The 15,680-nt window shown below is 58.7% G+C and overlaps 2 protein-coding genes across 2 annotated transcripts; both read left to right on the top strand.

Moving 5' to 3' along the window:
- The first annotated feature begins 7,732 nt into the window (after positions 1-7,732).
- On the top strand, positions 7,733-9,729 carry EXOSC4 (exosome component 4). The gene is made up of 3 exons (XM_036105626.2): positions 7,733-7,998; positions 9,009-9,215; positions 9,329-9,729. Exons 1-3 carry the CDS (start codon positions 7,828-7,830, stop codon positions 9,686-9,688), a joined length of 738 nt encoding a protein of 245 aa, XP_035961519.1. The 5' UTR covers positions 7,733-7,827; the 3' UTR covers positions 9,689-9,729.
- Positions 9,730-10,926: 1,197 nt separating this feature from the next.
- GPAA1 (glycosylphosphatidylinositol anchor attachment 1) lies at positions 10,927-14,268 on the top strand. The gene is made up of 12 exons (XM_036105619.2): positions 10,927-11,000; positions 11,286-11,465; positions 11,549-11,660; positions 11,848-11,995; positions 12,076-12,177; positions 12,262-12,458; positions 12,533-12,729; positions 12,822-12,975; positions 13,139-13,234; positions 13,393-13,583; positions 13,663-13,833; positions 13,966-14,268. Exons 1-12 carry the CDS (start codon positions 10,927-10,929, stop codon positions 14,207-14,209), a joined length of 1,866 nt encoding a protein of 621 aa, XP_035961512.1. The 3' UTR covers positions 14,210-14,268.
- The last annotated feature ends 1,412 nt before the right edge of the window (positions 14,269-15,680 follow it).

The following is a 15,680-nucleotide window of genomic DNA, read 5'->3' as shown; positions in this document are numbered from 1 at the left end:
CTAATTCAAACAGGTATCTGCACGCTTATGGTCATAGCGCATTATTTACAATAGTCAGGATATAGAAAGAACCCAAGCGTCCATCGGTGCATGAATGGGTAGAGGGTGTGGTGTACACGCGCATGCGCGCACACACACGAGCGCGCGCGCACACACGAACGCGCGCACTGTAGAATATTACTCAGCCAGAAAAAAAAAGAACGAAATCTTGCGGTTTTTCAGCACATGGATGGATCTTGAGGGTATAATGCTGCATGAAATAAGTCAGATAAAGGCAAATGCGTGATTTCACTCACGTGGAATCTGAACAAACAAATCGGCACGTAAACTCGTGGATGCGGAGAAGGGGCTGACGGCCGCCCGAGGGAAGGGGTCGGGGTGGGTGCGGTGGGTGCGGGGTGTCAGTTGTAAGTGATGGTGGTCAGTAGTCTCCGGCGGTGACCACCGCGCAGCGTCTAAGGACGTCAGGCATGAGGTCGTAGGCCTGAAGCTTACGTGTGGTGTCATGCACCACTTTTACCTCCGTTTTAACAAAAAGAAGGTTCTTCACGCTGAGAAGGATAGGCATGGCGTCCAGCTTCTCGGCGCAGGCGCGCTGGGCCAGGCCGGCCCGGTAGAGCTGCGAGCGGACACACCGGTGTGGACCGAAGCCACGGCTACCCGGCACCGGCAGTAAATGCAGAACCTGACTGTAAGGCCGCAAGGGGCCGGGCGGGGACACGCGGGGGCCGCCCAGACCCCCGCCAGCCCCCGCCCTGGCAGAAGCAGCCCTTCCCGCCTCGCCGGAGGGCGCGTGGGTGGCCGACCCGGCTGCCGCGTGGAGACACGCCGCCTACCCTCCCGTAAGAAATGAGGCCCCTGGAGCGGGAACTGGCCTTGCGCCTCATTTGACCAGAAGAATGCGGAGGAAGTGACGGCGCGGCTGCGTCACGCCTTGGCCTTGAGAACCCGACAGGGGCGGGACTTCCGGGAGGGCTATGTGACCCCTCCCTCTGGGTTTTGACCTAAGGGCACACGGCGTCTATTCTAGGAGGTCTGCCGTCTGGGTGAGAGAAGCAGAACCCGGGGCATTGGGGCCAGAACCCCCGCCCTCCCAGCCGGCGTTCCCGGGCCTGGAAGCTGCACCCCGAGCGCGTGTGGCCGGCCGCTGGGCGGAGGGTCCATTGGGCAGCACCGGCTGAGGCCCACCACGCCCCCAACACCCACGGGCGGAGCAGGGGCCTTCCTCCGGGACAAGCAGCCTCCCCTGGCCGCCGCCCCCAGCGAGAGGCCGCCGGGACGCGTGGCTGCGCGGGCTGACTTCCTCAGGGCGAGTGTGCCGATGTCGGAGACGGGGAGATCCTCGCGGTGAAGAATGAGGAAAGCGGAAGGCTTGAAACAGCACACATTTATTCTCTTACAGCCCCGGAGGCCGGAAGCTCAGGCAGAGTACTGTGGGTTAAAATCGAGGTGTTTACGGGACGGTTCCTTCTGGAGGTTCCGGGGGGAATTCACTGGGCGCAGCGTCCAGCGCTTGGGGCCACATCACTCCAGTCTCTCCCCACCATCACTTTGCCTTCTCTTCTCCTGTAACCGAATCTCCCTCTGCTTCCGTCTTACAAAGATACTCATGATGACATCGAGGGCTCGGCTGGGTAACCCACAACAATCTTCCCACCTCAAGATCCTTAACTTAGCCATACCTGCAAGGTTCCTTTTGCCGTATAAGGTAACATTCGTGGCTTTCAGGGACGAGGATCTAGATCTCCGTGGAGGGTGTTCTTCAGCCCGTGGCCCTGGCTGACAGCGAGGCGTTCCCCGACCACACACTCATCCATCAGCAAAGGATCGTGCTTCACTGGCGGGGGGAGCTTAAGGCCAAGCTTTGCCCAGTTGGTGGATGAACCCCAAGCTGCGCCTTCTAGGAAGCCAGGCTTCAATATAAGACCGGGGGTGGGGGCGAGGGGTCCGAGTAGTGACATCATAGACTGCACACTGGAGGAATAGACTTCACAGGAGAGTCCAACAAGCCACCAGACTAATAAACTAACAAAACAGCAAGATCAACAAGCCCGAGGAGGGATTGGCTAATCATGCTCCAGAGTCACTATAATAGATCATCTCGAATATCCAGTTTTCAACAAAAAGTTATGAGACAGGCAAAGAAACAGAAGAATGTGGCAGCTGCCTGGGAGGGGTAGGTAACAGGAACTGCCTTTGAAGCCCAGACGTTGGGCTTCGCAGACAAAGACACTGAAGCCCTGCTTGGGCAGGCGCTCACGAGCTGGGCGGCTGCAGGGCAGGGGCGGTCCTGCACGGGCACCACCGCTATTGCTGGAGCCCCAGCCCACGCAGCAGTGACCGCCACCCTGGACCCCTCCACCTGGAGCCCCTGCTGGCCCCTCCACCGAGGCTCACCCACTACCTTACTTCCCACTGTGTGTGCTGCACACGAGGGACCCACGTTAGAGCTGACGGCCTGTGGCAACGAGCTCATGATCCTGGGACTCACCCGTCTTCCCAAGTCCCCCATCAACCTAATGGAAAAGTGACCATCAGTGGAGGGTCCTGCACATTCCCAGCTGGTTAGTGGCCCCTCTGAGGGTGGGACACCATTGGGATGTGTCTGTCTTCAGGGGTCAGGTCTCTGGGGACAGGCTCACCCTGCACTCACACAGCCCCTTCCAGGGTGGGGCCTCACATTTAGTAAAATTTGCAAAAGTGAAATAATCACCGTCGGTGAAAGCTCTCTTCCCACCACAGCCTGCTTTCAGTCACTCCGTGCTGCATGGAACTGGAGGGGCACTGCTCAGGAGGTCGAAATGGGGCGATATTTAGTCTGGGTTTAGCAGGGACGCCACGTCCTGGAATGGTTAAGCTATTGCTGTCAGTCTGGTGTGTAAATGGCTTCCAGGGACACATAGGCCTCCCTCCGCGCTGGGCGTCAGGACACCTTGGGCCGATGCAATTGGCTAATGAGTGTCATCAGTTCAAAAAATATCCAAGGTCATTTAGTCACAAACAAGAAAACCACAAAGGCCCTGAAATCTTAGGGCTCATATGTAGATGAAATTTGATAGACGGCTCCTCAAATTTAACAATTCTAAAAACTTACACCATATATTTTTTTAAAGATTTTATTTATTTGACAGAGAGACACACAGCGGGAGAGGGGACACAAGCAGGGGGAGTGGGAGAGGGAGAAGCAGACTCCCCACTGAGCAGGGAGCCCCATGTGGGGCTCAATCCCAGGACTCTGGGATCATGACCTGAGCCGAAGGCCGACGCTTAACGACTGAGCCACCCAGGCGCCCCAAAACTTACACCATATTACCCACAGGAGCCATTATCTGAAAACAACTTTTCTAAGCTATAGTAAAAAAAAAAAACCTTAATCAAACATGTTAGAAAAGAGACTGAATTATCTTCTCTCTGTAGATAGACGATGACATCACAAATGTATTGTATGACCTCACTGATATGAGGAATTGTTAATCTCAGGAAACAAACTGAGGGTTGCTGGAGTGGGGGGTGGGGTGGGAGGGATAGGGTGGCTGGGTGATAGACATTGGGGAGGGTATGTGCTATGGTGAGCGCTGTGAATTGTGCAAGACTGTTGAATCTCAGATCTGTACCTCTGAAACAAATAATGCAATATATGTTAAGAAAAAAAAAAAAGAAGAAGATAGTAGGAAGGGAAGAATGAAGGGGGGGAAATCGGAGGGGGAGAAGAACCATGAGAGATGATGGACTCTGAGAAACAAACTGAGGGTTCTAGAGGGGAGGGGGGTGGGAGGATGGGTTAGCCTGGTGATGGGTATTGAGGAGGGCATGTTCTGCATGGAGCACTGGGTGTTATGCACAATGAATCATGGAACACTACATCTAAAACTAATGATGTAATGTATGGTGATTAACATAACAATAAAATTTTTTTTTAAATGTCATTTTTTAATTTTAAGTAACGTCTACACCCAAGGTGGGCTCAAACTCACAACCCTGAGATCGAGAGTTGCACACTCCACCAACTAAGCCCACCAGGCGCCCCAAACGTTGTCATCCTAATAGACCATCAGAGCATGCATCCAAAAAGCATAAGGGAAATGTGTTAGAGAAATATTTCAGGAAGATAATTCATGACATTATGTTGGTTCTCTGTGTTTTGTGATGTTTGTGATACCGGTCAACTCTAAAAATTTATGTTACGTGTTAGGATTTCTTTTCTCACTCTATTCACTTGGTTTCAGGTATATGATTTTGTCTTCTATTTTTGAAAACAGCACTATTCAGGAAAGAGTTAACACAGCGGGGCTCAGACCGCTCTCCTTTGTAAGATGCACTCAGGAGGTTAGCTAGCATCTGGGAGCTTCAATTTCAGGAAGGCTCCTGCCATTCCCTAAGAGTGGCTCAATGAGCCTAATCTGTACAAACAAATATGGTTTATGCTGAACTCCTGCCTCCCTCCCAGGCACCTGGGGTTGGGGTACGTGCCAGACCCTGCCCAGCCCCCGCGAATGCCCTAGGTGCTGAGTCTCCACTCACTGCTGGGGGTGTAGTGTGTCCTGTGGAGAAGGTTCGGGAAACTGTGCTTGGTTCCCTAACTTTGCCACATGAGCCTTATTCCTTTGCTGATTTAGATTACTATCCTTTCTCTGTAATAAATCTCAGCCACAAGTTCAACAATCTGTGCCAAATCCTACAAGCCCTCCAAGCAAATCACTGAACCCAGGAGTGGTCTTGGGGATCCCAAACATAGCTCCCAAATTTGTGTACATGTTAGGCCCCCAACCCTGGATCTACCCATGGTTACAGCACGGGGTCAGAGAGCCAAGGGGGCAGGAATGGCCTGCTAAGGTGGAGATGCTACCAGGTTGGAGGCTTTGTTCCCAGGGGTGGAGGGAACACTCCCCCCAATTGACACAATGAAGGTCCCACGGATCTGGAGGGAGCAGCGACCACCCGGCCGCTCTGGGCCCTGTGCTGCTTAGGCTACTGAACGTCCTGGGCTACCAGTGTCACTGCTATGCAACCGGGACAGGACAGCTGTGGGGACACCCGTGGGGCTTCCACATGCATCAGTGGACAGCCACTGCAGTCTCGACCCGATTAGAACAGGGACAACACAAGCTCAAACTGCTGGGGAAAACGGCCCGGTCACTACACCCATAACCAGCTGGGTCCAGCCGAAGAACTGACAGCGGGGACATGGCGGGTGGTGAGTCACAGAGGAGGCCAGCCATCACGGCTTCAGACCAGGCGCAGGGGCAGGGCCGAGGCTGGCTCCCAGCCCGTGTGCTGCATTCATCTAGGAGACCAGTACCTTGACGGGGACACCGTGCTTGCAAGACTCGGGCTCTTGCCTGCTACAGTGTGTCCATTCTACCTGCTCTTCTTATGGCCTGATGTTGATCTTGCTTCTCTTGTGGGGCAGGGTCCATGTCCCCTCCCCTTGAGCCTGGGCACACCTTTGTGACCACCTTGACCCATATAGTCTGGTGGGAATAACACTATATGACTTCTGAGGCTAGGTGCATACGTGCCCACCTTGTTGTCTTTTGAGGTCACCTTGGAGTCCAGGCGCCATGCTTGCAGGAAGCATTGGCTGCCCGGAGAGGCCACCAACCCGGATGAGGTCCTGACCAACAGCCAGCATCAATCACCAAAGATGTGAGAGAGGAAGCCCTCAAGACCACAGCTGTCACCATTCGCAGTGACCACCGGCAGGAAGGATCCTAAGTGCAAACCAACTAGATGAGCCCAGGCAACCCTCAGGACTGCAAGACTCGATAATATAATTGCTTTTTGTTATTCAAAGTCACTAAGGTTATGCAAACGAGGAAAAGAAAGTCTTAAATGCCCTACTGATGTGGGAAGCAAAGGCAGAAGAAAAATTATTAGATCTCCTTACAGCCCCCTGACAAGTCCTTGGAACAGGCAGAGGGACCTTCCTCTAGGGGCTCAGCTGCCTGGATGTTGACACTCCGCTAAGGGCAAGAGGCAATCCTAGCCTGACTCCCCCCACCCCCCCATCCTGTGAGTCTACATTAACATACAAAAAGTCCTTTAGAAATCTCCTTTATCTCGGGGCGCCTGGGTGGCTCAGTCGTTAAGCGTCTGCCTTCGGCTCAGGTCATGATCCCAGGGTCCTGGGATCGAGCCCCGCATCGGGCTCCCTGCTCAGCGGGAAGCCTGCTTCTCCCTCTCCCACTCCCCCTGCTTGTGTTCCCTCTCTCGCTGTGTCTCTGTTGAATAAATAAATAAAATCTTAAAAAAAAAAAAAAAAAAAAAAAAAAAAAAGAAATCTCCTTTATCTCTAACCACCCCCCAAGCATATGACCCACTGATCTACATCTGAAGGGTCTCATGACTAAGGTTTTATTAGACAGTAATAAATAACCTTTTCCCAACAATAGCTAGCCCGCTCGAGGTCCTGGAAATCTTGCTTCCAAAATTTTTAGAGACTTACGCTCTCCCTAACCCCCTCCCAACTTGAAAGTGTATAATGGGTCACTCCTCATGACCCCATGTGGCTCTTTCTGCCCACGGGTTCTGTCCCTGTGCTTTAATATAACCACTTTTTTTTTTTAAAGAAAGATTTTATTTATTTGTCAGAAAGCACACAAGCAGGGGGAGTGGGAGAGGGAGAAGCAGACTCCCCGCTGAGCGGGGAGCCTGATGCAGGACTCAATCCCAGGACCCTGGGATCATGACCTGAGCTGAAGGCAGACGCCCAACCAACAGAGCCACCCAGGCGTCCCTAAAATCACCTTTTTGCACCCAAGACATCTTGAGAATTCTTTCTTGGCGGTTGGCTTCGAACCCTAACATCTTTCCTACATCGCTATCTAAAGAGAATGAGGGGCACCTGGGTGGCTCAGATGGTTAATGCCTGATGCCTTTGGCTCAGGTCATGACCTCAGGGTCCTGGGAGTGAGTCCTGCCAAGGGATCCCAGGTCAGCAGGGAGTCAGCTTCTCCCTCTGCCTGCTGCTCCCTTCTGCTCATGCTCTCTAATGAATAAATAAAATCTTTTAAAAAATAATATAAAAAGAATATGAGCATGCCTGTGTACGATACAAATTATGCGTCAATTTTTTTAATGAACAAATGTAAACACTAAACGGTAAGAAAACAAAAAAAACACAAGGTGTGCCTCAGCTTGGGAGAATGAATGCATTTATGGCTGCGGAAGAACTAGAAACCATCAGAGACAGGACGCCGCTTCCTTCCAGCACGAGCTGCGCTCGCTCGCCCGCCGAACCCGCAAGGAGCCTCCGCGGACGCGGAGCGGCAGAGGCCAGCCAGCGGGCGAGCCAGGGCCGGCGGGGCGCAGGTGCAGGCGCGGGGCGGGGCTGGCGGGGGCGGGGCGGGGCTGGCGGGGGCGGGGCCAGCGGGGCGCAGGCGCGGCGGGAGTCCTGAGAGCTTTGCGAGCCGGCGTAGGCGCGTGCGGCAAAAGCCAGGGAGGTCCCGGGGAGCATAAGGACCGCCCCCACGACAAACCCAAGGGCGCGCGACCGGGGGTTCTTGCCCGAGCCGGTCCCCACCTCTGGCAGCCGTGGGAAAGCTCATCAAAACGGCCGCGGGCACAGCCCTCCTCCCCTGGGTCCGCACATTCCCGGGGCCGGAAGTGAGGAAAGTGGCGCCGCGGGGGAGCGTAGTTTCCCACGACCGGAAGTAGAGAAAGTGGGGCCGCCTGGCGCCCTGGGGGAACCGTAGTTCTCCGAGGCCGGAAGTGGGGGGGGGTCGGACCGGCGGAAACCGTAGGCCCCTGGGAGGTCGGAAGTGGGGGTAGAGCCGCCGGGAGCTGTAGTTTTGAGGGAGGCGGAAGCGCGGCTAGCAGCCGGGCGACATGGCGGGCCTGGAGCTCCTGTCGGACCAGGGCTACCGGGTAGACGGACGGCGCGCGGGGGAGCTGCGCAAGATCCAGGCGCGGATGGGCGTATTCGCGCAGGCCGACGGCTCGGCCTACATCGAGCAAGGCAACACCAAGGCGCTTGCGGTGGTCTACGGGCCGCACGAGGCGAGTGGGCATGCGCGAGCCGGGCGGGGTGCGCGGGGCCTACGGGCTGAGCTGAGGCTCTGGAGGCCCGGCTGGCGCGCCTCCGTTCACGCAGCCCATCTTCTCCGTCGCGGCTCGCTCGGAGTCCAAGCCGAGGTCCTTGCAGTGTGGTGCACCGCGGTCCCCACCTTTCGCACCGGCCGCCGTCCCCTCCGCCCTGCACCCATCCTTGCTATTCCTGGAAGCTCCAGGCGCGCTCCCGCTCTCTCCTCCGCCTCCTGCTCCTCTCGGCGGCCCACTCCGACGTCATCCTCCGGGGGCCGCCTCCCCCGACCACCTTACTCACGTGGCGAGCCGCCTCCCCTACCACCACACCCTTCCCTGCCTTTCCAAAACCGGTCACCTCAGACATCAATTCACCTAGCCCTTCGTTTAACTCCTCACGGGAACGTAAACTCCGCGAGGACAGGGACTGTAAATAAAACCTGGTTTTAGTGCCATGTCTCCATTGCTGGAGAAGGGAAGAGCGCTGGGGTGGAAACAAGCGTGGCGCGTTTGCAGAGCAGAAGGGCTGCTCGTGGGGAGATGGGGAAGAACTCAAGATGGGATCGAGGCGTCTCTAGGGACGCAAGAACTCGCCGCCTTGTAGACCGGGGAAACTAGGATTTTATCTCACACGTGATGGGGAAGCTTTGCGAGGCAGTAGAATATGTGAATGTGTAGAGGAGACGAAATCAGACTTGATATTTGTGGATATACCCGCTCTGGCTACAAATGGAGAATGGGTTGGGAGGAGATGAGGCGGGGATGGAAACAGGCCTGTTAAGAGAAATCATACCCAGGCACATGGTGGCTTAGAGACTGGCCAACCGGCGCTCCCACAAGCTGTTGCGGAGGTAAAGTAGCTGTGCTTCTGGAAATGGAAGTAGAAGGAGCGTGAGAGGGAAGCTGAGGTCTGGGGCCTGAGCCAAAGGAAGGGTAGTGTGAGCTGGGGAGCAGTGAGCCTGGCTCATGTGTCCTTCCTCCCCCAGATCCGGGGCTCCCGAGCACGAGCCCTGCCAGACAGGGCCCTGGTGAACTGTCAGTATAGTTCTGCGACCTTCAGCACAGGCGAACGCAAGCGGCGACCACACGGGGACCGTAAGTCTTGTGAGATGGGCCTGCAGCTGCGTCAGACCTTCGAGGCCGCCATCCTTACGCAGCTGCACCCGCGCTCCCAGATTGATATATATGTGCAGGTGAGCAAGCAGCAGCCATCAACCCAGGGAGGGAGAGGGTTGGAGGGGGAGGTGGGGATGGCAGTCAGGGGTCAAGAGCCTAAGGGACTGATGCCACTGGGGGGTTCCTGCAGGTGCTGCAGGCAGACGGTGGGACCTATGCAGCTTGTGTGAATGCAGCCACGCTGGCAGTGCTGGATGCCGGAATACCCATGCGGGACTTTGTGTGTGCCTGCTCAGCTGGCTTTGTGGACAACACAGCTCTGGCGGACCTCAGCCACGTGGAAGAGGCAGCTGGTGGTCCTCAGCTGGCCCTGGCCTTGCTGCCGGCCTCAGGCCAGATTGCACTCCTTGAAATGGATGCCAGGCTACATGAAGACCACCTGGAGCAGGTGCTAGAGGCCGCTGCCCGGGCTGCCCGGGACGTGCACACACTGCTGGACCGTGTGGTTCGGCAACATGTACGTGAGGCCTCTATTTTGCTAGGGGACTGAGCATCTGGTCCCCTCATGCCCAGAATAAAACCCACACGTAATCTGCTGTATTTTGATCTCCCCACAGCACTACTACACCCTCAGAGCCTGGCCTGGTGCTTGCCCCTGGGGTGACTAGGGACCGTCTCCATCCCCCACACATGAAATACATACCTCTTGGAGCCTCAAGGCTCACAGCCCGAAGAAGGGGGGGGGGGCGGGGAGTGTGTCCCTGGATGAACAGAGCAGTTGTGCCAGGAAGGGTTCAAGGCAGCTGAGCAGTGAGACGTGGCCTGGCATAACGAGCCAAGCCACTGGACTGGAGTCTGTTTTCACGCCAGCATATCCGGGGCCCACCATGGAGATGTGGGGGCCATGCCCCACATCCTCTGGACTATGGCTTGAACTGAATGGCCAACCGGCGCTCCACCCTAGGAGCCCTTGGGGCCTACTTAACCTCAGACTCCAAAAGTACAACAGATAACATGTTCTCACCTGGGGGAAGGGGTTGCGAAGGGGTCTTCACTACATACGCACAGACGCGCACGCGCCACTTGCCTGAACCCCAAACACTGGCCTTTGCAGCCCTCACCCAGGCACCTCCTGATCTGAATAGGAGTGCTCCCCACTTTCTACTCCACATACCCCAGCTCTTTTGAAACCCTTTTGGCCAAGAGTACCATCTGCACCTTCCTCCTGGTGGTCATCTGACCCTGATAACTTTGGTGCTGGGCTCACACTGTGATTTCCCTTCTGCACTCACTGCCATTTTTGACCAACATCCATAGAAATGAATCTGCCAATGCCTTGGTCTCAGTCCACGGGAACCCTCTTCCTTCCCTACCCACCCATGGCACCCAGGCCTGTCATTGCCCGTAGCAGCACGTTCAACATCCTGGGGCGTCCGTGCTCTCCAGTTTCCCTCCCACCTGTCCTGTTCATCCCCTCCCTGATTCTCGCTCTCCCCAACCAGCCGCGGCGGCAGCTGGTCGTCTTCACTGCTTTCCTCTGGCGCAGTACACCTGCCGGCCGGTCGTCCTGGAGTCGGGTCCTCCTGGAGGCCGCTCCCGGCGGGCGGAGACACTCCCACCGCAGTCCAGCCCCGCACCACCTCTGCTCTGGGCATGCGCGGCGGCGCGAGGGCCTTCGGGACCGGAAGTGCGAGCGGGCGCGGGGTTTCGGGTCCGCCGGGAGCGCGGCGCGGGTTGGGCGGCTGGGGCTGGCGGGCGAGCGCGGCCCCGGAGCCGCCCCTCCTCGCCATGGGCCTCCTGTCGGACCCGGTGCGCCGGCGCGCCCTCGCCCGCCTCGTGCTGCGTCTGAACGCGCCGCTCTGGTGAGCGCTGGGCCCAGGGAGGCGGGGCCCGGAGGACCCGGGGCTCGAGCTGCCGACGCCCCCACCCCCCGCGGGCTGCTCGCGCCAGTCGCGTCGCGCCCGTGGGCCTCGCTCGGGGCATCGGGTCTGGGGCTCAGCCCTCCCGTCCGACGTCCCGAGTGCCGGGACTCCGGGGCCAGGTCCCTCAGACACGCCCCCGCCATCCCCGGTGCAGAGGTGGAGGCCACGGGCGGGAGTCCCCGGACGCGCTAATGCTCCGGGGCCCCCTCCACCCTCTCCCTGCAGCGTGCTCAGCTACGTGGCGGGCATCGCCTGGTTCCTGGCGCTGGCTTTCCCGCCGTTGACCCAACGCACTTACATGTCGGAGAACGCCATGGGCTCCACCATGGTGGAGGAGCAGTTTGCGGGCGGAGACCGTGCCCGGAGCTTTGCCCGAGACTTTGCTGCCCACCGCAGGAAGTCGGGGTGAGCGGAGAGCTGCGGGTACGGGGAGACAGTGGTGCTCAAAGCCAGGGAGCTCTGCCCAGCGGCTCTCGTTGTGTCTCTAGGGCTCTGCCAGTGGCGTGGCTGGAGCGGACGATGCGGTCAGTGGGGCTGGAGGTCTACACGCAGAGTTTCTCCCGGAAACTGCCCTTTCCTGATGAGACCCACGAGCGCTATGTACTGTGGGGGAGGGGGTGTGCGTGGGACCAAAAACCACCTCGAGAGGGCGGCTTGGGGCCGGGAAGCCCGGTGGTGGCGTGTCTTGGGGCCCCGGGAATCCCTGGTGGGCAGTCTAGGGCGACGAGGGAGAGGCTTCCGCCGTCCGGGGTGGGGTGGTGCTGACGCTTCTCCGACACTCACGCAGATGGTGTCAGGTACCAACGTGTATGGCATCCTGCGGGCCCCGCGCGCTGCCAGCACCGAGTCCCTGGTGCTCACCGTGCCCTGCGGCCCTGACTCCACCAACAGCCAGGCTGTGGGGCTGCTGCTGGCACTTGCTGCCCACTTTCGGGGTGAGGCTCAGGGGCTGCTGCTGGCAAGGGAGGGTTTGGCCACTGTCCCAGGCCCTGCTGACCTAGCTTCTGGCCTCCAGGGCAGATTTACTGGGCCAAAGACATCATCTTCCTGGTGACAGAACAAGATCTTCTGGGCACTGAGGCTTGGCTGGAGGCCTACCACGATGTCAACATCACCGGTGGGTGCTCTTGCCCTGGCCCCTCTGTCAGGCTCACTGTCCTCGTCGGCCCCCCATAGGCAGCTCCTTCACCTGCTCCTACAGGCATGCAGTCATCCCCTCTGCAGGGCCGGGCTGGGGCCATCCAGGCAGCTGTGGCCTTGGAGCTGAGCAGTGACGTGGTCACGAGCCTTGATGTGGCTGTGGAGGGGCTCAACGGGCAGCTGCCCAACCTCGATCTGCTCAACCTCTTCCAGACTTTCTGTCAGAAAGGGGGGCTGCTGTGTACTCTCCAGGGCAAGGTAAGGGGGGCAGCCTGCTGGGAAGTGTGGGCCCTGTGTGGGGCTTCTCTGACCTTGCCCCCAAACCCTCTAAGCTCCAGCCCCAGGACTGGACATCCATAGACGGGCCGCTGCAGTGTCTGCAGACGCTGCTGCTCATGGTTCTGCAGCAGGCCTCTGGCCGCCCCCATGGCCCTCACGGCCTCTTCCTGCGCTACCGTGTGGAGGCCCTGACCATCCGTGGCATTAATAGCTTCCGACAATATAAGTATGACTTGGTGGCAGTGGGCAAGTAAGTGGCTTCTGGACCCCCCTTCCATCTTGGGGTGGATTGGGGGGCGTCGGGGGGGCCTGGCTGGCCATGACGCCATCCCACCCTGGCAGGGCCCTGGAGGGCGTGTTCCGCAAGCTCAACCATCTCCTGGAGCGCCTGCACCAGTCCTTCTTCTTCTACCTGCTTCCCGCGCTTTCCCGCTTCGTCTCCATTGGCCTCTACATGCCTGCTGTTGGCTTTTTGCTCTTGGTCCTTGGTCTCAAGATATCCTCTGGACCCCGTGTCCACTTGTGGCCAGCCTCAGGTCCTCTCCACTCTAGGCTGGGGAGGACCCTCCGTACTTGAAGTGGGGGAGTGGGAGTGAGCCCCGGGTCCCCTGCCGGGCAGATTCCATCACACCTGTCGTCAGGGTCCTTGACTAGACCACGCTCTGGAACTGTGGATGCAGTTGCATGAGGCCGGAGTGGGCCCCGAGGAGCCTGGGGGGGCCTCTGGACCTAGTCCTCCCCTCCTGCCAACACAGGTGACGGTCCCCCCGCTCCTGCTTTTGGGGTGGGCTTCCAGGGTTTCAGGTGATCGTTACTGCTGCAGTGCAGTCTTGATCGGTGGGGTGGTGGTGAGGATCCTTGGGGCTCCCCTGGCCCCAGGGCCCATCTCCCCAGTGTCCGTGTGCTCTTGCAGACCGTGGGGCTGGCCTCGCTTGTGGCGCCCTTGCTGATCTCACAGGCCATGGGCCTGGCCCTTTACATCCTGCCCGTGCTGGGCCAACACGTGGCCACCCAGCACTTCCCCGTGGCCGAGGCCGAGGCCGTGGTGCTGACCCTGCTGGCCATCTACGCAGCGGGCCTGGCCCTTCCACACAGCACCCAGCGGTGAGGAGCTAGGCCGGGTGGGGGAGGGCGGGGGCACCCTGGCCGCACACGCACCGCCTCTGAGCCCCTCGCCTCGCAGGGTGGTGAGTGCACAGGCCCCAGACAGAGGCTGGATGGCGCTGAAGCTGGTGGCCCTCATATACCTGGTGCTGCAGTTGGCCTGCATCGCCCTCACCAACTTCTCACTGGGCTTCCTGCTGGCTGCCACCATGGTGCCCGCTGCTGCCCTCACCAAGCCCTGTGGGCCCCGGTACGTGTGGTGCCGTGCCCCAAGCCCAGGCCCTGTGCTCCTTACCACCACTGTGCCCTCCCGCGGGACCCCCTCGCCCACTCGGTGTCTGTGCCCCCCCAGAGCCCGACCTGACCCTGCCCCTCCACCCAGGCCGCTCTACGCCGCCCTGCTGGTGCTGACGAGCCCGGCCGCCACACTGCTGGGCGGCTTGTTCCTGTGGCGGGAGCTGCGGGAGGCTCCAGTGTCGCTGGCCGAGGGCTGGCAGCTCTTCCTGGCTGCGCTGGCCCAGGGCATGCTGGAGCACCACACCTACGGCGCCGTGCTCTTTCCGCTGCTGGCTCTGGGCGTCTACCCCTGCTGGCTGCTCTTCTGGAACGTGCTCTTCTGGAAGTGATGTGTGACTCCACCCCCATGTTGTCTCCTTCTTGGGAAATAAACAGGAGTTTTGCTTCAGCTGCCCTTTGGGCTGTTGGCCAACTGTCTGCTGTCCGTGTGGGGCCCCCAGGCCCGTGGGCGAGAAGCTCTGCCTAAAGGCCTGGCCTTCCCACACACTTCCTTTCTGGAGGGCACTGCCCTGGTCCACTTACTGCTGGCAGGAGTGAGGGCCCAGCCACATGAGCCTCGGAGGAGAGCCTCGGGTGGACACTGGGCTTGGACTGAAAACGGCACGCGCAGACCCTGCCCTACCCCCGCCCCAGAGGCATCACGGTAGGAGGCAGGGTGCTGGGTAAGAGGAAACACAGTGGGAGCAGGGCTTGGGGCCTGACAGGACCTGAGGTCCCAGAGACCACACTGCTCTGTCTGCGGCGCTGGAGTTGAAGGGGCAAAGGGGTTGGAGCTGGAGCCCTGCAGAAAAGGCCTGGGGCATGGGGAGTGGCACTGCCGAGGCCAGAACCTCGGTGTGGGTCTGGGAGGGGCACCTAGCCAGCTTCCTTGGAGCTGAGCCGGCCCAGGCCAGCCAACCCTAAGAGGCAGGCCAAGGTGGAACAGCCCACCCAGCACCACCTCGGGGCAGCAGGCCACGGGTCCTCTGAAAGGAGTCGGGAGGTTAGTGTCCATCCTGGAGGGAAGAAAGGGAAGAAGAAAGCAAAATGTAGCTTTTCAGCGATGCCAGGCCCACATCAGCTCCCCGGAAGGGTCTGATGGGGCGGCAGAGTGGCCCCACGCGGAGAGTGGACTTGGGACCAGTGTCCCTTCAGTGCCACACCCAGAATGGTGGGGCCTGGGAGGTCCTATGGAGGAAGCTCTAGCCCGCAGAGCCCTGCTGGTTCTCTGCTGATGGGCACCTCTGTGTCCGGCATTGTGGGGGATGGCGGTCGGCAAGGGTGTTGGAGACCCACTGTGACTAGCGGCCTGTCACTGGCCTGCTTGTTCCTAAGATCCAGCTGGGATCCCTTTATTGTTGAGCAAACTGTTCTGCTCCTGAGGCTGGAGAGAGACTCGGAGCCTCAGCACCCCAGGGTGCCTCCCAGGCTGGCTGCTGTTGAGTCTGACCTCTCATAGGTCAGGCCCCACTTCTCCGTGGCCTTGCTGTCCTCTAAGACGCACAGACGTCTCCGCTCTGTCTTAGTCCCTGCTGTCTGTGTGTGTGGGAGCTGGCATCCAGTACAAAACCCCTTCTAGGCCTTTTAGCCAGGCTTTGGCCTCAATCAGCCATTTTTAACTGCAGTTAGTCCCTTAAAACACACATCTTGAAAATATATTAAATCGTGGAACATACAGGTAGGGGGGCAAAAGCAAAAAGATTACCTCAATTGTGTTCTGAACTTACCTGTGCAGAATTCTTCCTGTCTATACAAAAGATTTGAAACCATGGGAACGACAAAGTTGATTTGTCAGGGAAGTGGGATTTCTGTTGTGATTTT

The sequence above is a fragment of the Halichoerus grypus genome, chromosome 5 (genome assembly GCF_964656455.1).
Source record: "Halichoerus grypus chromosome 5, mHalGry1.hap1.1, whole genome shotgun sequence".
Taxonomy (NCBI): Eukaryota; Metazoa; Chordata; class Mammalia; order Carnivora; family Phocidae; genus Halichoerus; species Halichoerus grypus.
Note: the sequence above shows the minus strand (reverse complement) of the source record. Positions and strands in the feature narration are given on the sequence as shown.

Bases quoted from the DNA above. Each gene is read 5' to 3' on its own strand.
- GPAA1 (XM_036105619.2), top strand. From the start codon at position 10,927: ATGGGCCTCCTGTCGGACCCGGTGCGCCGGCGCGCCCTCGCCCGCCTC. The intron at 11,661-11,847 runs GTACTGTGGGGG...ACACTCACGCAG, and splicing joins ATGAGACCCACGAGCGCTAT to ATGGTGTCAGGTACCAACGT. The intron at 13,584-13,662 runs GTGAGGAGCTAG...CTCGCCTCGCAG, and splicing joins CTTCCACACAGCACCCAGCG to GGTGGTGAGTGCACAGGCCC.
- EXOSC4 (XM_036105626.2), top strand. From the start codon at position 7,828: ATGGCGGGCCTGGAGCTCCTGTCGGACCAGGGCTACCGGGTAGACGGA. The intron at 7,999-9,008 runs GCGAGTGGGCAT...TTCCTCCCCCAG, and splicing joins TGGTCTACGGGCCGCACGAG to ATCCGGGGCTCCCGAGCACG. The intron at 9,216-9,328 runs GTGAGCAAGCAG...GGGTTCCTGCAG, and splicing joins AGATTGATATATATGTGCAG to GTGCTGCAGGCAGACGGTGG.